At 38.5% G+C, this 23,099-nt stretch overlaps 1 protein-coding gene across 1 annotated transcript; it reads right to left on the reverse strand.

The window, feature by feature from the left end:
* Positions 1-935: 935 nt before the first annotated feature.
* LOC128659859 (posterior protein-like) lies at positions 936-2,459 on the reverse strand (the record flags this gene model as incomplete). Its single annotated transcript, XM_053713436.1, has 1 exon — positions 936-2,459. A coding segment is annotated over exon 1 (1,524 nt), but the record flags the coding sequence as incomplete, so codon positions are not given.
* Between the last annotated feature and the right edge of the window lie 20,640 nt (positions 2,460-23,099).

Here is a 23,099-nt window from a genome sequence, read left to right on the forward strand (position 1 = left end):
TACAAAAATGGTAGTGAATAAAAAATGTCCTTAAAAATACAAAAATGGTAGTGAATAACAAATGTCCTTAAAATACAAAAATGTTAGTGAAGGGATCCCCCGTTTGGTTCCTTGATAGAAAAGGAACCATATTACAAAAAATAACAATAATTCATTTTACACATATAAAACAGAGACAACACAGAACAAACACAACATAAAAACAGTACGTCACACAAAACATGTTGCTGTTCTCTTTCAATATAACAGCTTTCTTAAATAACTAAATTTGGATTTTGCATTAAATTATCCAATTTAAAATATCTAGTCTTCTCTACAGTAAATGATTTGTGCTTCTTTGGGTGATGGTATAGGTTGCTTCTGTAAGTAATCAGAATTGTTAGTTCATGACATTAATAACACAATTAAAATAACATAGACATATAAAACATTACCATGACTTTTAAAATAAACTGGTTATGATCAATTGTTTGCAAACAATTAATTGTGACTATATTACATTTATGTAACTGATGAGCTCATCATAAAGTACCACGTGGTCTTTAAGAAAAAGGGGGAATGCATTTCTTTATACTATAAACATATTATTCATGAATAGCAACAACCTGTGAATAAAAATAAATAATTACAAAATTCTTAATTTCTAGAAGTAGACTGTACAAAGTTCACTTCTCTTCAAGTAATAGCCCTAAAAAAAGAAACATAGCATTAATATAGACATATACAAAGTAAATAAATGAAACAAAATAAATCTCTACTTGCCTAAAGTAAAATTCTACCATCACTATACATGGAATACAGGGTAATAGAATGTAGAGAATAGAGACAGATTTCTGCAATTAATTGGCAATATACAGAGGCTGAGCTAAATTGTATATCAACAGATGCATTGCCAATTGTGTATAATTAAACAGTGCCCAAAATGGCCAGTTTATGTAAGGCATCTGAAATTGAACATTTGTCCCTTCTTTTTTGGATGAGGGCTCTTTGCAATTTTGCTGAGAGTCTTTTTTAGATGGGGGCTCTTTGCAAGTTTCCTCTCTAGTAGGTTCTTCTATTATTTCTTTCTTTGTTAAAGAAGATATATTCTGTTCCTTTTCACCTTCAAATATAGCACTGTATTTTCCTTCCTTACTTAAATATGATATTTTGTTCTGCCTCCTAATGTAATTTTTATCCCTGATATCTCTCATTGATGTCACACATTCCCTCATGATGTGCCCAAACTTTCCACATTTAAAACAGCGTCTCAAAAATCTCTGCTTTCCCTGATTCTCAGTTAGCATAGATATATTATTATGAGTAGCATTCTTATGCTTTGAGTCTTTAAACCAATCTTTAAGTATGTTAACAAAGTTTGTATAGGAGCTGGCATTTTTAAGAGTGATTCTTGTACTACTGTCAATTAACATGCATTTATTTGCCATAGAATACAGAAAATCTGCATCATCTGGGGACATGTTAGGGCAGTTATAAGTTATCTTATACAGTGCAAGGTACTCAGTACAAAACAAAATCGGGTCATCTCCTTCCTGTAAACTTGCATTTGCTATGGCACTGGTACCTCTGGCATCACGACAACACATAACATACTGTAATTCCATTAATCTGTCCCCTGAATTTCCCCAGTTTGCATTAATATAAGGAGACACTCCTTTATGGGTGCCTACTGGTGCCCTTAGCTGTGCAGCTAATTGTGATGGCAACCAGGCCCGGAGCAAAGCACAGGCATCTCTGTTGCCTAAATTATACTGAGTAGTAACAGCCTCTAACTTATTAGAAAGGATTACAGGTGGTGTGGAGGTATCAAAGTGACCTAAAATATGGCACAAATTATTACGGTCTTGTATTGTAAGGGGGGCAGAGTTACTATGATTATTTACTTTAGTTTGTAATTGGGGGTTACTTTGTCTGCATTCTATTTGAGGAGTTAGAGTAGAGGGGACCTGGTTTAAAGTTAACAAAGAACTGTCAGGAATGTTAGGGGTTTGTCCATCTAGTTCTATAGTTTGACTTTCATTACCATCTACTTCTAAAGGACACACATGTGCTAGACTACTCCTGTAACAGTTGCATTTGTCTTGTATCCCCTGTGCTTTAAGAGACAAGATACATTGTTCCTTATTTAAAAGCTGTGATTCAGACTCCCATAAATCTGCCTTAAGTGATGCAATAACATTCTCTCTCTGCATTTCCTTTTTTTCCATACATATTACTAATTGTTCTCCCATGCCACACCTCACTTCACATTTATTAAGCCTCTCGTGTAGCTCAGCATTCAGTTTAGTAAGTTTGTCTATCTCTTCACTCAGTGTATAACACTCACATCTCTTTTCAGAGTGACTAGCAACAGCCATAATAGATTGACCAAATTTATCCAGCTGTTCTATGATATCAGTTCTTTCTGCCTTCCATTCCAAATCTTTCTGTTCAGCAATCTCTTTTATTCTTAGAAACATACTTAGTAAATTACTTAGCTCTCTTTTTTCTATGTCTTTCTGAAACAGTTTTCTACTTGGTTTATTATTGTGCTTTTCACATTGTTTAATTACATTATAAAACTGATGTGTCAATGGATCTTCTGCACATGTAATAAATGTGACAGAGGCATATTTCTTAATGTATTTCTCAACCAGTTCCATTCTTATTAACAATACACACACCATATTCACACAACACACTATACACAGTACAGATGTACACAATGATCACACAACAAACTATACACAGTACAGATGTACACAATGATCACACAACACACTATACACAGTACAGATGTACACACTGATCACACAACACACTATACACAGTACAGATGTACACACTGATCACACAACACACTATACACAGTACAGATGTGCACACTGATCACACAACAAACTATACACAGTACAGATGTACACACTCACAAGTACACATCTAACATCAACAAACTTTTTGCATTATTAGCCTAAAATCTAGACCTAGAGGGATCTCCTTTTGAGCTGCATGTAAAACTGGGCTATGCCTATTACACTTTACCCTCAGAGATGTCTGGTTACTCTCTTGTTTTCAGATTTTAGTAAACTTAATTCAGCAAGAAACAATTAATACATTTACTTTTCTGTAGCATACAGGAACATAACATAAACATAAAGAAACATATACTTACGGTACTTGCAGCTTTCTCTTTACACAGTGTCTTGTAGATCTGCACACTTCCCACACAGATAGGTCCGGTCTGGCCTCTATTCACAAAGAATTCTTGCAGCTCCCGCACCTCAGTTTAGCAACTTCAGCTGTAGTTCAACGTGGAATTAGTGATTTATCCACGTCCCATCTGGGGTGCCAAATGTAGAATCTGATAACTTTTTAGTTACTATTTCCACACTAATATTACCTTTAGCTTAGGAAATCAGGACGCTGCTTGATGAAATTATATCTTTTATTATACAGAAAATAAGTATTTACATAGAAAACAAGTTGCTAACTAATGTAAGGGAAGGAAAGGGAAGGTGGAAAAGGGGAGAGGGAGAGATGGAAGGAGAGATGTGGGTGAGAAGAGAGAGCTTGCTTAGCCTACAATGGCAACTAACTTATATAGTCATTCATTCTTTCTCACAGCCCAGCCCACACTCTATCAATTCTTCAGAGACCAGATGACATCATTAGATCAGGGGGGTTGAATGTGACGTCCTTAGGCTGTTGGTGATAGGAACTGAGATAAAATCAGGGCCTTGTACACCATCTGTGATGAAATGGCCATCTGTGCTGAAATGCTAAATATTGGGTTGTAAAATGTCTTAGTGAATCCTGTGGTATCCTTTTGATCTATTGTTTATATACAGTGGTTCATCAGATTTTCACTTATCTCTGCCTTGTCACCTCTGAACTGGATAAGCTGGTAACTGTAGGTCAGTGTGCATTTAACCCTTTGTATAGACAAATGTCCCTTAGCATTTCATTATTCAATAATGTCCATGGAAATAACAGTCTGATATTAAAGTTAGGTGTGTTCATAAAATACAACACCCAGTACAGATCGTTCTCCTTCAGTCTTTTTATACTTGGGTCCCCGACCCTCAACAGGCACAACAGCATGAAACACCACATATGCCATCCTTTTGCACAATAGAGTACAGGTATGGCATCGATTTTAGGAACCCAGAAATAATTTTTAGGAACCGGGAGATGGAAAAAGATGCTTGGTAGGTCTTCTTACTTCAAATTTGGGGCACTGCGCGTGCAATGTACTGTGCCACCAGATATGAGTGGTGTGTTAAGTAGTACTATTATTAACAGTTTAATCACTGTTATGTGCCTTTTTTTTGGTTTGGGTTTTGTAGCCACAGTGCAGCACCAGAGGCCAGAAAAATTAGGCATGTAAAACTGCCTGAAAATGTAGGTATTGTTGCAGCCGCACCTTTTAATAAAGGTGAGATAATCAAGACTTTTTTGACCTAGGCGATTTCTCTTCTCAGTGACAATACCTCCTGCTGCACTGAAGGTCCTTTCTGACAGGACACTTGAAGCGGGGCAGGCCAGAAGTTCGATTGCAAATTGGGATAGCTCAGGCCACAGGTCAAGCCTGCACACCCAGTAGTCAAGGGGTCCATCGCTCCTCAGAGTGTTGAGATCCACAGTTAATGCTAGGTAATCTGCTACCTGTCGGTTGAGTCTTTCTCTGAGGCTGGATCCCGAAGGGCTGTGACGATGCATAGGAGTTAAAAAGGTCCGCATATCCTCCATCAACAACACGTCTGGAAAGCGTCCTGTCCTTGCCGGCATGGTCGTGGGAGGAGGAGGATTACTTTCATCTCTTTCCCTGTTAGATTCCTGTTGTACTGTGACATCACCCTTATACGCTGTGTAAAGCATACTTTTTAATTTATTTTTGAACTGCTCCATCCTTTCCGACTTGCGCGAATTCTGTAACATTTCAGTAACTTTATGCTTATACCGGGGGTCTAGTAGCGTGGACACCCAGTACAGGTCGTTCTCCTTCAGCTTTTTTATACGAGGGTCCCTCAACAGGCACGACAGCATGAAAGACCCCATTTGCACAAGGTTGGATGCAGAGCTAATCATGTCCCGTTCCTCGTCCTCACTGATCTCACTGAAGGTATCTTCTTCCCCCCAGCCACGTACAACACCACGGGTACCAGATAGCTGACAACAACGAGCACCCTGGGGTGCCTGTTGTGCTTGGTCTTCCTCCTCCTCCTCAAAGCCACATTCCTCCTCTGACTCCTCTTCCTCACAATCCTCTTCCTGCGTTGCCGCTGGTCCAGCAAGTGATGCTGATAAGGCTGTTTCTGGTGGTGATGGAGACCACAACTCTTCACGCTCATCTGCGGCCTGATCCAGCACTCTTCGCAGGGCACGGTCCAGGAAGAAAACAAATGGTATGATGTCGCTGATGGTGCCTTCGGTGTGACTGATTAGGTTTGTCACCTCCTCAAAAGGACGCATAAGCCTACAGGCATTGCGCATGAGCGTCCAGCAACGTGGCAAAAAAATCCCCAGCTCCCCAGAGGCTGTCCTAGCACCCTGGTCATACAAATACTCGTTAACAGCTTTTTCTTTTTGTAGCAGGCGGTCGAACATTAGGAGTGTTGAATTCCAACGTGTCGGGCTGTCGCAAATCAAGCGCCTCACCGACAGGTTGTTTCGCCACTGGATATCGGACAAGTGCACCATGGCCATGTAGGAACACCTGAAATGGCCACACACCTTCCTGGCCTGCTTCAGGACGTCCTGTAAGCCTGGGTACTTATGCACAATCAGATTACACACATGTGCCATGCACGGCAAATGTGTCAACTTGCCCAATTTCAATGCCGCCACCAAATTACTTCCATTGTCAGAAACAACTTTGCCAATCTCCAGTTGGTGCGGAGTCGGCCACTGATCCACCTGTGCGTTAAGGGTGGACAGGAGTGCTGGTGCGGTGTGACTCTCGGCTTTCAGGCAAGTCAACCCCATGATGGCGTGACACTGCTGTATCTGGGATGTTGAATAGTACCTGGGGAGCTGGGGGGTGCAATTGATGTGGAGCAAGACGCAGCAGCAGAAAAGAACTCAGCCGAGGAAGAGGTTATGGAAGAGGATGGAGTAGGAGGAGTAGAGGTAGCAGCAGGCCTGCCTGCAAGTCGTGGCGGTGTCACTAACTCTTCTGCAGAGCCACGCATTCCATGCTTGTCAGCCGTCAGCAGGTTTACCCAATGTGCAGTGTAGGTGATATACCTGCCCTGACCATGCTTTGCAGACCAGCTATCAGTGGTCAGATGGACCCTTGCCCCAACGCTGTGTGCCAGACATGCCATTACTGCCTTTCGCACAATCGAGTACAGGTTGGGGATTGCCTTTTGTGAAAAGAAATTTTGGCCGGGTACCTTCCACTGCGGTGTCCCAATAGATACAAATGTTTTGAACACCTCAGACTCCACCAGCTTGTATGGTAAAAGCTGGCGGGCTAAGAGTTCAGACAAGCCAGCTGTCAGACGCCGGGCAAGCGGGTGACTTTGGGAAATTGGCTTCTTACACTCAAACATGTCCTTGACAGACACCTGACTGTGGGCAGATGACCAGGAACTGCTACGTAAGAGAGACTGAGTGGCGGATGGTTGAGAGGGGGCAAGGAGGACAGCAGTGGTTGACGTGGCTGAAGATGCTGAACCAGGAGGAGGATGGCGGCTTTGAGTTTGTGTGCTGCTTCTTCTCATGTGTTCATCCCATCGGCGTTTGTGATGTGAGATCATGTGCCTTCGCAAAGCAGTTGTACCTAGGTGGGTATTGGACTTCCCACGACTCAGTTTCTTTTGTCACAGGTTGCAAATGGCATCACTGTTGTCAGAGGCAGAAACACAAAAAAAATGCCACACTGCTGAGCTCTGCGATGACGGCATTCTGGTGGTGGCAACAGCATGCGTTGATTGGCGTGCTGTCTGGCTGACCCCGGGTGCCGATGCATGCTGTCTGATTGTGCCACTAGCTCTTTGCGACGACCTCCCCCTGCTTCCAACTCGTCTCCTCCTCCTCCTCTCTGTCTCCCCATCTGAACTTTCCCCCTCTTCTTCTTCTCTTCTAGCGGGCACCCACATGACATCCACGGACACATCATCATCAACCGCTTCACTTGTATCTGACAAATCAACAAAGGAAGCAGCAGCGGGTACAACATCACCATCATCATCACACCGTACTTCCATGTCTGTAATGCTGCCTGACTGAGACTTATCACTGTTATCTACATCCTCTGTCAATGATGGTTGCGCATTACTCATTTCTTCCAACTGATGTGTCAATAACTCCTCTGACAGATCAAGTGAAGCGGCTGTTGTGCTAGTGTTGGTGTTGGCGGCAGGCGGGCGAGTGGCACTGGTCACTTGAGAGGTGCCCGCAGCTAAGCTGGAGGTGGATGGTGCGTCAAGGTTAGAAGCGGAAGCTGTGCATAGTTGTAGGGTCTAAAGGAATCACAACACCATGAGCACAACGGCACCTGAGGGGTGGCCTGCCTCTGCCTGTCATTTTTTTTTAAATGTACACTTACACTACTATTAAACAAAATATGAGTGGTGGCACTGGGCAAGTGGGCACAGTATACGCTGTGAGCCTGACACAAAAAAGCAGACTGATGTTTCACAATCCAAAAAGGTTGTTTTTTTAAAAAAATTAAAACAAGAAATTTTTTGCGCTCTAATGCCAACCACAATAAATATTATAGATATTAAAAACTAATAAAAATATATATATATATGATTAAAATGTATATATATATATATATATATATATACACACACACAATCCCAGTGGAATCAGTCTATTGTCAAAAATTGTCCATATAGTCTCAAAATAGGGATATATAAAAAGGACTTGACCACAGTACCTTGTAATGGAGTAGATTGGTTTTAAAGGTTAAACTTTTGCAGCTGGTGTTCTGCAAGTTTTTCCTTGGAATGCTGTTCCAGACAATTCCTCTGTGAAAAGGATTGCATTCCAATTGTTGTGCCTTTATAGTGCAGCCTTGTTCCAGCCAGCAATTCACCGGTCTTGACTCAGAAGTGATAACATAAAACAAAAAAGAAAAAACAGGCGCACAAGGCACGATTCAAGTGTAAAAGTTTTAATAACAAAGTAACACACGCACAGTAATAATTGCACTTACTAGATTAAAAATAAAAAGTATGCATATAAACACCACTCCTTGGGTCTGCAGCTCCTGTAACAGTGGCACAGATGGTCTTTCTCCTTACAGCTTTTGTCCAACAGCATCAGGTAAAGGTGATCCGGATCCTTAACCTGAGCGTGTGACCAGCTTCTGTACACAGGTTGTTCTGCTTCCCAGAAAAGAGTGACAGTCTGCAGTGACTGGCCTGACGCGTTTCCCCCGACTTCGGCCGGGCTTTTTCAAAGGCTTAATGTTGTTAAAAATGCGCCCTTTTGTTTTAAAGGCACGGTGACCAATCAGAGAAGAGGTGTGAGTTTGATTAGCCAATGCTAAAAAAGGGGTGTGTAAACACCATAAAACTGACATCGCTGTTCGTTGGAAATGCTCAGTTGGATTAACAGCTTGTTGCTAATTGCCTAAAAAAGTTGCAACAATAAGTATACATATAACGCTGACAAATTCCATATGTACAAAAACTCTGAAGCATTAAAACCATAAAGGTAATTACGTGCTTCCTCATATGATGTTTTTTTTGGGAGGTGTATATTACACTGTAATTCCTACTTACATTGTCAAAAATACAAACATACAGATATCAATTGATTATTCGTGGTTTGATACAGCGAACCTTTAGGAACAGTTCATATTAACTCTCCATATGGCAAAAGTTGAATTTCAAATAGTTCATATTGTGTTCACAAAAAGTATCTACTACAAATAGAAAACCTTTTACAAGAACCAGAAAGCATATATATTTTTAAAAAAGTAATGGTTCATGGAAAAATGTTTTTATGCAATTTTATTGAAGGTAATTTGATGGAGTTTAGCTGAATGCCTTTGATATTATAATAAACTATTCATTCATTATGCGTTTCTCATTGTGAGATTTTGATGGTAATGCCTAATTGGGTGATTGTATTTTTGTTATCTGATAAGAACGTCTGTAGTCACTGGGTTTTGCTGAATGTGTTGAAAATATAAAATGCATGTTCCCTGCAAGAACAATTAACTACCTATTATGCGGGATAGGATAAAAATATGAATATTAATTTTGAGTGCTAACTTATTCTACTGAAGACACTAAAAATTAAAAAAATATAGGATTAAAATAAAAATATTGAGATAAAAATTCCAAAGTTAAAAGGATTAACGATACCTGAAAGAACAAAATTCCACCTGTTTGTTAATATTTCGTACAATTATTTTCTAATAAAAATCCATATATTTAGTAACGGATGAGTACCTAAAAGAGTAATTGATCTCCCACTGCTCAAGTTTGAATGCAAGCATGTAATCTATGAGATTAAAAAAATTCTAATAACAACAAATCTTTCTTAAAGGAACATAATTTTTCTTAAAAGAACATAATTCCACTTATTATTACTGTGGATAAATGAGTGGAAAATCTAGACCAAATAAATATTAAAACACTAAAATGCTAAAATTCATTCAGATACATAAAATTATGTTGATGTTTGTAAAAAATGTTTAAAAATTAGTGTTTAAAAATTAGTGTTAAGCGATTATTTCTAGATGATTTAAATAAAAGCTGCCACATCTATGTCAATGTTTAATCCTAGAGGCTGTAATGTCTTTAGTTTGTAAATCCACCTGGTTTCTAATTTTCTTAGTGTCAAGAGTCTATTGGGTTTTGTAGGAAGCACTTGATCTATTACTTGTACTTTCAGAGAGCTTGGATTGCTCCCATGACATTCTAAAAAGTGTCTCGGAACACTGTGATTCTCCATTTTTTCTTTAATATTGTATAAGTGTTCGTTGGTCCTACGCCTTATTTTCCTTTTTGTACGGCCCACATATAAGAGGCCACACCCACATTCTAGTAGATAAACAACATACATTGAATCGAAATTGCTTTTGAAATTAATGGTGTATGTTTCTGTGCACTGACTATTATGGAATGTTGGTGCTCTGTTTATATGTTTGCACATGTTACATCTTGATTTTCCACATTTCATGGTCCCCTTCCAGTTATTTAGCCAGTTATCAACTTTTGGATTGGCATCATTTACTGTGGAAGGTTTGATCTTACTGGGGGCTAGGATGTTTTTTAAACTCTTGCCTTTCTTATATGTGAACGTTGGCTTATCTTCCAAATGTGGACCTAAAACAGGGTCTGATTTAAGAAGTGGCCAGTGTTTCTTGATGATATTTTCAAGTGTTTTGGAGCCTTGGTTATATGTGGTAACCAATCTTGTAGGATTACTATTACTTGATTGTGCTCCAATCAAAGTATCATGTATCACGGTCCCTATTGGTAATGAATTATCAGTAGGTTTATTGTTATGAAAGAAAGAACTTCTATCTCTATCTGCTACTTTCAATTTTGCTTGTTTTAAAACCTCTGGATTATAACCTTTATCTAAAAACTTTTTCTCTAAAATATTGGCTTCTACATCATAATCTGAGGAGTGAGTGCAATTTCTCTTGATTCTTAAATATTGACTTTGTGGAACATTATTGATCCAACTTTTCTTATGAGCACTTCTTGCTTGAATAAAACTATTGCAATCAGTAGTCTTCCTGTAATTTTTGACCGCTATTTTTCCTTGATGATCTTTAAAAAAGGTCAAATCTAAAAACTCTATTTTTTCTTTGGAGCTATTACCTGTAAATGTAAGATTAAAATCGTTTTTATTTATATGACTCATAAAATCACTAATTAGCTCTTGCTCTCCCTTCCATAAAATAATAACATCATCTATGTATCTTGCATAAATTAAAATATTACTGTTAAAAGGATTGTTACTCCATATATAATTATTTTCAAAGGCATTAACATATAAGTTTGCATATGAGGGAGCAAATGTAGTGCCCATTGCAGTCCCTCTTTTTTGTACATAAAATTTGTTTAAAAAGTTAAAATAGTTGTTGTGTAGAATAAATGTTATACTTTCTATTAAAAACTCAATGTGGTCAGATGGAAATGACCAATTTTTTAATTCTAACTCCACTTGTCGAATTCCATTAGAATGTGGAATACATGTATAAAGTGACGCAACGTCACATGTTAACCAAATCATGTCTTCCTCCCAAGTTATCCCTTCAAATTTGGTAATTGCTTCTTTGGTATCTTTAATATAAGCTTTAGTGGATTTTACCAACGGTTGGAGGAAAAAATCCACATATTTTGACAATTTGTCTGTAATTGACCCAATCCCGGAAATAATTGGTCTTCCCGGGGGGTTTAAAAGGTCTTTGTGGACCTTGGGGAGGTGGTATATAATTGGTATATTGGGTTGTGGAGTAAAAATAAATTTGTATTCATCATCATTTAATATTCCTTTTTGTTTTGCCTTATGTAATATTTCATTGAGTTCTTTATTAAAAACTTCTGTTGGATCTTTTGATAAAATTTGATATGTATTTTCATCACCCAAGAGTTTCATAGCCTCTTTGAGGTAATCCTCCCTTCTTTGGATTACTATGCCCCCGCCCTTATCAGCCGGGCGAATGATTATTTCTTTATTGTCTCCTAATTTCTTGAGGGACTTCCTTTCTAAAATACTAAGATTATCATTGTTTTTATTAAGGAATTTGTTTTCATTTTTGAAGGATTCTTCAATATCTTTTAGTATTAACTTATTAAATGCCGATAATTGTTCCCCCTGGGCACCTATAGGGTTGAAGCTGGATTTAGCTTTGAGGTTGGAGTGTTGAATTATGGGTTCATTTTCATGGGTAGAAAAGTTTAAAAGATCTAACTGACTATCATTGGATTCTAAATCAGGTGGAATATATTCAAAATTTTCCAGGTTTTTTAGGATATTCAGGGTCCCTAAATCTCCTGCTTCTAAATATTCTTTGTTTGGTTTTTCTCTATACTCTGGATTTTTTAAAAAGTATCTTTTTAAAGTGAGTTTCCTCACATACTTATGAATGTCTACAAACATCTCAAATTTATTGGGTTTAGACTTAGGGGCAAAATTGAGACCCTTTTGGAGAAGTGAAATATCGTTCTGATCTAAATCAATTTCAGCTAAGTTAAAAATATCTTTTTTGGCTTCAGTTATTCTTTCTTTCTTTTTCCTATTTGTCTGTACGAGTTTTCCTGCTCTATTTCCCCTTCTTCTTTTTCTAGGGATCTTTTTCTTTGTCTTGTCCTGTCCTGTTGCGGGGGGTTGTGATTTTTTACCTGGTCTGTCCCAAAAAAATGTTGTTTCCCATGTGTATCTTTTTGGTCTTGCACCATTTCTGTCCCAATTGGGTGTTATTGTATAATTACTATTGTCAGTGAGAGGATCAAATCTATTGTGAAATGAACCTTGCCTGCTATTGCCATTCCCTGTATGGTGATTATCCCTAAAACTATTTCTACGTCTCCATTGTGGTGGCTGACTTGAATAATTCTCATTTTTTTGATAGTTATAATGTGAACCCTGGTTATCATGGGCTTTATCATAATTCATATTCTGATAATAATTTTCTTTATTACCATTATAAGTTCTTACTGGTGGTTGGTCAAACGACCTTTTATGTTGTTGGTTATAAAACCTATTTTGATTAGGGTTATATTGGTTTCTCATTTTATTGTTATTGGTATTGGATTCTCTAAAGTTAGGTGTTGCAGGTTTATGCTCTCCTCTAGAGGAAGCTAAAGATATGAAAGGTTTGGGATTTGGGTTAAAGTTACCAGACCCCATAGATGGAGATTATTAGCAGAGTTTTGTACATTATGGTCCTTTTTGTATGTATATACTTTATTGTTCTTAAAATCTTCAATATCTCTTTTGAGCTTTTTTTGTTTAGTGATTTGTAGTTCTCTATCCAATTGGCTCACTCTGTATTGGATGCTTTTATTGCGTGTTATCCATTTCTCAATGTTTTTAAAAGGCTGAATCTGATTCACCACTTCATCAATTTATTATCAGAATATGAATTATGATAAAGCCCATGATAACCAGGGTTCACATTATAACTATCAAAAAAATGAGAATTATTCAAGTCAGCCACCACAATGGAGACGTAGAAATAGTTTTAGGGATAATCACCATACAGGGAATGGCAATAGCAGGCAAGGTTCATTTCACAATAGATTTGATCCTCTCACTGACAATAGTAATTATACAATAACACCCAATTGGGACAGAAATGGTGCAAGACCAAAAAGATACACATGGGAAACAACATTTTTTTGGGACAGACCAGGTAAAAAATCACAACCCCCCGCAACAGGACAGGACAAGACAAAGAAAAAGATCCCTAGAAAAAGAAGAAGGGGAAATAGAGCAGGAAAACTCGTACAGACAAATAGGAAAAAGAAAGAAAGAATAACTGAAGCCAAAAAAGATATTTTTAACTTAGCTGAAATTGATTTAGATCAGAACGATATTTCACTTCTCCAAAAGGGTCTCAATTTTGCCCCTAAGTCTAAACCCAATAAATTTGAGATGTTTGTAGACATTCATAAGTATGTGAGGAAACTCACTTTAAAAAGATACTTTTTAAAAAATCCAGAGTATAGAGAAAAACCAAACAAAGAATATTTAGAAGCAGGAGATTTAGGGACCCTGAATATCCTAAAAAACCTGGAAAATTTTGAATATATTCCACCTGATTTAGAATCCAATGATAGTCAGTTAGATCTTTTAAACTTTTCTACCCATGAAAATGAACCCATAATTCAACACTCCAACCTCAAAGCTAAATCCAGCTTCAACCCTATAGGTGCCCAGGGGGAACAATTATCGGCATTTAATAAGTTAATACTAAAAGATATTGAAGAATCCTTCAAAAATGAAAACAAATTCCTTAATAAAAACAATGATAATCTTAGTATTTTAGAAAGGAAGTCCCTCAAGAAATTAGGAGACAATAAAGAAATAATCATTCGCCCGGCTGATAAGGGCGGGGGCATAGTAATCCAAAGAAGGGAGGATTACCTCAAAGAGGCTATGAAACTCTTGGGTGATGAAAATACATATCAAATTTTATCAAAAGATCCAACAGAAGTTTTTAATAAAGAACTCAATGAAATATTACATAAGGCAAAACAAAAAGGAATATTAAATGATGATGAATACAAATTTATTTTTACTCCACAACCCAATATACCAATTATATACCACCTCCCCAAGGTCCACAAAGACCTTTTAAACCCCCCGGGAAGACCAATTATTTCCGGGATTGGGTCAATTACAGACAAATTGTCAAAATATGTGGATTTTTTCCTCCAACCGTTGGTAAAATCCACTAAAGCTTATATTAAAGATACCAAAGAAGCAATTACCAAATTTGAAGGGATAACTTGGGAGGAAGACATGATTTGGTTAACATGTGACGTTGCGTCACTTTATACATGTATTCCACATTCTAATGGAATTCGACAAGTGGAGTTAGAATTAAAAAATTGGTCATTTCCATCTGACCACATTGAGTTTTTAATAGAAAGTATAACATTTATTCTACACAACAACTATTTTAACTTTTTAAACAAATTTTATGTACAAAAAAGAGGGACTGCAATGGGCACTACATTTGCTCCCTCATATGCAAACTTATATGTTAATGCCTTTGAAAATAATTATATATGGAGTAACAATCCTTTTAACAGTAATATTTTAATTTATGCAAGATACATAGATGATGTTATTATTTTATGGAAGGGAGAGCAAGAGCTAATTAGTGATTTTATGAGTCATATAAATAAAAACGATTTTAATCTTACATTTACAGGTAATAGCTCCAAAGAAAAAATAGAGTTTTTAGATTTGACCTTTTTTAAAGATCATCAAGGAAAAATAGCGGTCAAAAATTACAGGAAGACTACTGATTGCAATAGTTTTATTCAAGCAAAAAGTGCTCATAAGAAAAGTTGGATCAATAATGTTCCACAAAGTCAATATTTAAGAATCAAGAGAAATTGCACTCACTCCTCAGATTATGATGTAGAAGCCAATATTTTAGAGAAAAAGTTTTTAGATAAAGGTTATAATCCAGAGGTTTTAAAACAAGCAAAATTGAAAGTAGCAGATAGAGATAGAAGTTCTTTCTTTCATAACAATAAACCTACTGATAATTCATTACCAATAGGGACCGTGATACATGATACTTTGATTGGAGCACAATCAAGTAATAGTAATCCTACAAGATTGGTTACCACATATAACCAAGGCTCCAAAACACTTGAAAAAATCATCAAGAAACACTGACCACTTCTTAAATCAGACCCTGTTTTAGGTCCACATTTGGAAGATAAGCCAACATTCACATATAAGAAAGGCAAGAGTTTAAAAAACATCCTAGCCCCCAGTAAGATCAAACCTTCCACAGTAAATGATGCCAATCCAAAAGTTGATAACTGGCTAAATAACTGGAAGGGGACCATGAAATGTGGAAAATCAAGATGTAACATGTGCAAACATATAAACAGAGCACCAACATTCCATAATAGTCAGTGCACAGAAACATACACCATTAATTTCAAAAGCAATTTCGATTCAATGTATGTTGTTTATCTACTAGAATGTGGGTGTGGCCTCTTATATGTGGGCCGTACAAAAAGGAAAATAAGGCGTAGGACCAACGAACACTTATACAATATTAAAGAAAAAATGGAGAATCACAGTGTTCCGAGACACTTTTTAGAATGTCATGGGAGCAATCCAAGCTCTCTGAAAGTACAAGTAATAGATCAAGTGCTTCCTACAAAACCCAATAGACTCTTGACACTAAGAAAATTAGAAACCAGGTGGATTTACAAACTAAAGACATTACAGCCTCTAGGATTAAACATTGACATAGATGTGGCAGCTTTTATTTAAATCATCTAGAAATAATCGCTTAACACTAATTTTTAAACACTAATTTTTAAACATTTTTTACAAACATCAACATAATTTTATGTATCTGAATGAATTTTAGCATTTTAGTGTTTTTTTTTTTTTTTTTTTCAAAGAGCTTTATTGTCATCCAAATAAAAGAAAAATATACAGGACATGGAAGAAAAAAATGAATGTCATCAAATACATAAAATACATAAATATAATCTTTTACAATCTTCTCCAAATGTGTTGGCTTGGATGAAATTAACATATGGATGCGTAAATTCGTTGCTCAAAAAAATTGTTTTTTCCTTTTTTTTTTTTTTTTTTTTTTTAATCATAACTTTGTAACTGTAAACTTAACCATAAACTTTGGAACAACCATTCCTTCCAGGGGGGAGATCCCCAGAAATAAGTGTCAGCAAGAGAAGTAGGAGGAAACGGAGAGAGGGTTAGGTAGGTAGAGACAGGAGGTACTCTATGTTATTAACCCAAGTAAGGGAGCCTATCGTGTAGTTAATTCTTCCCAAAGAAATTTGATGTCTGCAAAAGTGCCAATCTGTTTCCTTTTGTAGTAGCCATATTCCTCAAGTGTTAGCATGTCCGTGACCTTATTAATCCATTCTAATAGTGTTGGCCTGTGCTGTGTTTTCCAGTGATATGCTATTATGGATTTAGCGCTTGTAATGCCTATTTGTAATAGTCTAAGTCTCAATTTGCAAGGGAACGGGGGAAGGTCATTTAATAGCGCTATTCTGGGTGTCAGCAAAAATTTCTCGGTCAGTATCTGCCTATAAAAAATTTCTATTTCGCACCAGAGTGGTTTAATTACATCACAATCCCACCACATATGTAAGTATTGGCCTCTAGTAGGGCAACCTCTCCAACAATTGCTGCCTGCCTCTGGGTAGATGGAGTGTATGCGTGAAGGGGTTAAGTACCATCTCATTAGCACTTTAAAATTAAGTTCTAGCATTTGGGGTGAGCATGACGACTTTTTTGTGTTTTGAAAGATCTTCTTCCATTCTTTCCCATTAGGATCACATCCTAATTCCTCGTGCCATTTGGTTGTGTATGAGGGGAGTGTGAGTGTGTGTTCTATTTGTAGAAGTTTGCGTGTCAAGGACAGCAAGTGCCGTAGCGGGGTTGTATTTGTGCAAAGAGTTTCGAACGGGGTCAGTTCCCTCAGAAAGTCTTTCTGGTGTGGTGAGGTGTATATAAAATGGTGTAATTGAGAATATTTTAGCCAGTTAGAATATCGTCCCCCTGCTACTGTACTCAGATTTTCTCTCCCCACCAACTTCCCATGAAGCGTGAATTCTTTTAATGGCACTGTGTATCCCCATTCAGTTAGTCTCTGTTGTCCTTTATCTAACCCTCCTATCATCTCAGCATTCAGTGGTATGGGAAAAAGAGGAGAGAGAGCTCCAGTAAGATACGTCTGGTGAAGATTAATATTATCCCATGAGTCAAAAACATGCTTATGAATCGTTAAATCGTAACACTGTGGGGGCCGTAATGATTTAGGCACCCAGCAAAGAGCGCCCACTGAAGGGACTCTAAGAATGTTAGAGTCTAGGGATACCCAGGCTTTCGAGTCACCTGCTCTGTGCCAGTCTAGGATTCTTTGTAGGGTGACTGCGTTATAATATACTGTTATGTCTGGTAGCCCCAGTCCTCCATTTATTGTGGCTCTGTACATGTTGGATTTGTTAATCCTAGGTTTACCTTTTCCCCAGATAAAGGTGTTTATATGTCTTTGGAGTTGAGCTAAGTACCATTTGGGAAGAGCTATGGGCACCGCCTGAAGTAGGTACAATATCCTGGGTAAAGTGGTCATTTTAATGCATTGTGTGCGTCCCCACCAGGAAATTGGTTTTAAAGACCAAGTGAGAAGATCTTGTTGCGTTGTTAATAAAAGTTTGGTGTAATTTTCTTTAAATAGTTGTGTGTGGTTGGGGGAGATATGTATCCCTAAGTATTTTATGGATCTGTCCCGGGCAATCATTGGGCAAGTGTTTGAAATATTAAGGAAATCAGCCTGTGTCATGGAGACATTTAGTATCTCTGATTTCTGCGGGTTTATCAAGAAACCCGAGTACCGGCCAAAGGTGTTAATTTCCTGTAAGATCATAGGTACTGTGTGATGTGGGTCGGTGATTGTGAATAGTACGTCGTCCGCGTATAATGCAATTTTAAAATCGTGAGGGCCTATCTTTACACCATGTATCTCATTGTTACTTCAAATATGGGCTGCAAAGACCTCCATTGTTAAGATAAACAGTATGGGTGACAAGGGGCAACCCTGACGTGTGCCGTTTCGGATTTGGAAGGGATCTGACAGCATTCCATTTTCCTTAACTTTAGCAGTGGGACTAGTATATAAGCTAAGTATGCGTAAAATCATGTGTGGCCCAAATCCTATCGCCTTTAGTGTCTCTTCAAGGAATCTCCAATTTATGCGGTCAAACGCCTTCTCGGCGTCCACCGCCAGGAGGGCTGATGGAATTTTGTTATGTTTTGCGTATGATATTAAAGTCAGAGCTCTTATTGTATTGTCCCTCGCCTCCCGTCCCGGGACAAATCCCACTTGGTCCGTGTGTATTAGGGACTGCAGTACTACATTGATTCTTTTTGCTAGGATTTTGCCTAAAATTTTTATATCCGTGTTTAGGAGGGATATCGGCCTGTAACTACTGGGGTCTGTTGGATTTTTCTGGGGTTTAGGTATTACAGAAATATGTGCCGACAACATGTCTTGCGGGAAAGAGCCCTCAGTCTCCAATGTGTGGAATAAATTGAGTAGGTGTGGGGCTAGTATGTGTTTATAAGTCTTATAATATATATTTGTGAAACCGTCTGGTCCCGGGCTTTTACCTGTAGGTAAATCCTTTATTGCAGACAATACCGCTAACAGGCTTATTGGGTTTTCTAGTGTTTTGCGTTGCTCTGGAAGTAAAGAAGGAAGGTCTGCTTTGTTAATGTATGCCCGCATCTGCGCTAGGTGTTCGGGTGTGTCGTCTTTGCTAAGGTTATATAACTTAGCGTAATATTCTTTAAAGTGGTTAGCTATACCTTCACTGTCTAGTATATCCCGCTTGTCAGGGGTTGTTAACTTATGTATATGTGCTTTTAGTGTCTGGGTTTTTAGGGCTCTGGCTAGGAGCGAACCTGCTCTATTGCCCTCGAAAAAGTAGATTTTTTTAAGATTTAATGCTAGTCTCTGGGCCTCTTTCAAGAGTATTTTATTGAGTTCTTGTCTGATATCTGTCACCCTTTTTAGTAATGTATTGTCTTTCGGAGAGTTTTTGTGGGAGAGTTCCAAGCCGGCTAACTGTGTAGTCAGGGCATCTATTGTCTGGTTGTACCTCTTCTTCCTATAGGAAGTATGTTTAATGCAATGGCCTCTGAGTACCGCTTTGTGAGCCTCCCATAACGTGTGTGGAGAGGTGTCTGGTGTAGCGTTAATACTAAAGTATTCCTTTAGTGAGGCTGCCAAAGCGTCAGTTGTGTCTGGTTGATGTAATAACGAGTCGTCCATTCTCCAAATATAGGGGGTCGTTGGGTGATCGGGCCATTGTAATTGGGCGCTAACTTGAGAATGATCTGACCAAGGGGTTGGCTGGATGTCTGCGTCTTTAAGTAAAGAGAGATGGTTTCTATCTATGAAGATATAATCGATTCTAGTGTACACTGACCAGGGGAAGGAAAAAAAGGTGTAGTTGCGTTGTGACGGGTGTTTTAATCTCCATGTATCGAGTAAGCCTAAATGCGTTAAGAATTTGTATACTATATTAGGAGGTCGTGTTTGGGCTGTTGGTCTGTGAGAGGAGGCGTCCAGTGTAGGGTTTAGAGCGATGTTTAAATCTCCTCCTAAAATGAGGGTACCGATTTTATTTTCTACTACTAGGTTCTGTAGTGTCTGGAAGAATTGGGCTTTCTTGCCATTGGGGGCATAAGCATTTACTAACGTCACGGGTTGGTGGAACAGTAAACCTGTTAGGATCAGTATTCTGCCTTCTGTATCAGCTATCTGTTTGCTAAGTTGCAAATTGTATGTTTTTATGTATTAAGGTGCATACCCCATTTTTTTTAACTTTGTCTGAGCTGTAATAACTTGCTGTGAATTCTTTTGAGTGGAATTTAGGTTCTGACTCTCTTATGAAATGTGTCTCCTGTAAGAATATTATTGCATTTTTATGCTTAGCTAAGCTGCGTAGTGCAATCGCTCTCTTCGTAGGTGAGTTGAGGCCCTTCACATTCTGAGATATAATGTTTACTACTGGGTCAGCCATGTTGGAGTATGTGTATTAGTGCACAATGTGATCTTACCCTCAAGAGGATCATCTGTGGCTTGGGTTGTAATATTCTACTAGCACAGCATAGGTAAAAGTGAAGGAGAGTTGTAGATGAGAGGGCTGTTTTCCGTTCTCCGAAAGTGACACAGAAAGAAGAGAAAGAGTGGATGGTGGTTCCAAAACTGAAATAAATAAGCAAAACATGTAAGCAAAACAACAATGATAAAAGTATCGAACTACAATAACAATAACATTCCAGGTGTTGTAGAGTACTATGTACTATCATCGTGGAGTTAGGGGGGGGCACGATAATGGGGGGTTAGGGTAATGGATTTCCTTATTTCCATTGAGAGGGGATGGGAGAAAAGAGTAGTAGGGGGAGAAAGGCATCTATTATGCCTATCCGTTCTTGATATTATGTTAGGGTACTTGTTGTGATCATGGGGGCTAGCTTATAAATTGGAGGGGGGGTATAGGGCTGAGAAGGCGGAGAAGGGGGGGATCTCCGCAAGTCGCTAAGCAATCTATTGGGGCTTTGTGCTAAATACTAGAGTCTTTAGGCTTGGGTGGACATTCCCACAGCAGTCCTTGTTCAAAACTCAAATGGGGGGTTATATCAAGTGAAAGTCACATATATAAGGAAATAAAGTACTCCCTTCATGTTGGTTCAGAGTCAGCTTCCGATTGGGCCTGTGAAGCTGTGGTGTTGTTTCTTCTTCTCTTCGGTACTGTTGACCAATCTGACTGTTGATTATTTTTCGGAGTTTTCTTTTGTGAAGGTTTATCCGTGATGAGATCTTTTATTGAAGGCAACTTGGGTTGCGGGATATCAAGCTGTTGGCAGAATGATTCTAGATCTTCAGGATCTTTATATGTGTAGGTTTTATTGTCCTTAATGACTTTTATGGCAAAGGGAAAACCCCATCTGTAGGGTATATTTAAGTCTGTTAAATGCAATGTAAGGTATCTCGCTTCCTTCCTCTTTGCTAATGTTAGTGGGCTCAAATCTGAGAAGATCTGTAGAGAGTCCTACCCGAATCTAAGTGGGGAACTTTTCCTTGCCGCCAGCATGATTCTTTCCTTATCTGCAAACTTGTGGCAACATAATATTATATCTCTAGGGGGTGCCGATGGCGATGGTTTGGGTCTGAGGGCACGGTGTGCTCTGTCCAAAGATATCATGTCATCTTTGCCTAGGCCTAGTAGAAATTTGAAAAGGTTTTGTAAGTATGATGGAATTTGTGGTGGTGTAATTTCCTCTGGCACTCCCCTAATTCTCAGGTTTTGGCGTCTGCCTCTATTATCAAGGTCTTCGACTTGGGATTGCAGTTGCAATATTGTTGTGTTCTGTTGTTGTAGTGCTATAGTCATGTCATCAGTGGTTCTGATGTATTCCTCTGCTTGCTCCTCCAAATGCAATACTCTGTGGCCCAGTGCATTAACATCTCTCTTAACTTCAGCTAAACCGTCCTTTATTGCCTTGCTGACATGAGTCATAAATGTGCTTAGGTCATCTTTGGTGGGTAATAGGGTAAGGTCTGCCCGTGTTATAGGTGTGTTGTCAGTAGCGTGATCCGTGAGATCTGACATGTCTAATTGTGCAGTTTCCACAGAAAGTCCATTTACATTATCGAATGGCTTAAAGAATGCATTTAATTTCCCCCCACCAGGGGTTGTAGTTTTCAGTTGCTTGTCAGGCTTCTGTTTTCTGGTAGCCATATGGTAATATTAACATAAAGTGCTAACAATAATGTTGACCTTAGCGGGGGTCCTTACGATGTCTTTTCTTTGAAGTTCTCGGCCCTTTCCTCTATATATCCCTTAGAGTATAGTATTGATGTGTCTCTGCGGAGATTATATCCCCAGGGCCTAGTTTCTTGTGCGTGTGACGACTACCTCCGTCTGTGTTGTGTAGTTTAGATTTATGCCCCTTTAACTAGTAGTGCGGTCAGTGTGCAGGGCCTCTCTCTTTGCATATGAAGCTAATAGACTAATATGGAGTTAGGATGTTCGACTTACTGAGTTTTTGGTGTCGCTGCTGCTCTCTCCTGTTTATTACAGAGCTGTTTCTGTACCTGCGTTACCATGCGGCTCGTTCCCTGTATCGGGTTCTGTGGCGTTGTGACAGCAATCCGGCTGGTGGCCACAATCACTATCTTGAAAGCCGGTGTTTGAGGGTACCCTCGTAAGTGCACTGCTCTGTCCGTTCCAAGTTGTCGGTCTTTCTCTATGCCTGAGAGGTTGCTCGCCACGTGGGTATTTCCGAGAGGCCTCTGCTAGGGACCGTTGCAGTTTGGGTTTCTCCGCCGATTATACGGCTGCTTTCAGTCTCCGCACTGGTCCCCCTGTTGTAGAGGTTATGGCACGCTATTTCATGCCCATTTACTATGCTTTAGCCCCCTGAGCTGTGCTTATATCAAGTGGATGTAGCCGGAGCTTCAGTTAGTTGCGGCCATGTTCTTTCCCGGCCGGCTCCGCCCCCAGCATTTTAGTGTTTTAATATTTATTTGGTCTAGATTTTCCACTCATTTATCCACAGTAATAATAAGTGGAATTATGTTCCTTTAAGAAAAATTATGTTCCTTTAAGAAAGATTTGTTGTTATTAGAATTTTTTTAATCTCATAGATTACATGCTTGCATTCAAACTTGAGCACTGGGAGATCAATTACTCTTTTAGGTACTCATCCGTTACTAAATATATGGATTTTTATTAGAAAATAATTGTACGAAATATTAACAAACAGGTGGAATTTTGTTCTTTCAGGTATCGTTAATCCTTTTAACTTTGGAATTTTTATCTCAATATTTTTATTTTAATCCTATATTTTTTTAATTTTTAGCGTCTTCAGTAGAATAAGTTAGCACTCAA

This window comes from Bombina bombina, chromosome 1 (genome assembly GCF_027579735.1).
Source record: "Bombina bombina isolate aBomBom1 chromosome 1, aBomBom1.pri, whole genome shotgun sequence".
Lineage (NCBI taxonomy): Eukaryota > Metazoa > Chordata > Amphibia > Anura > Bombinatoridae > Bombina > Bombina bombina.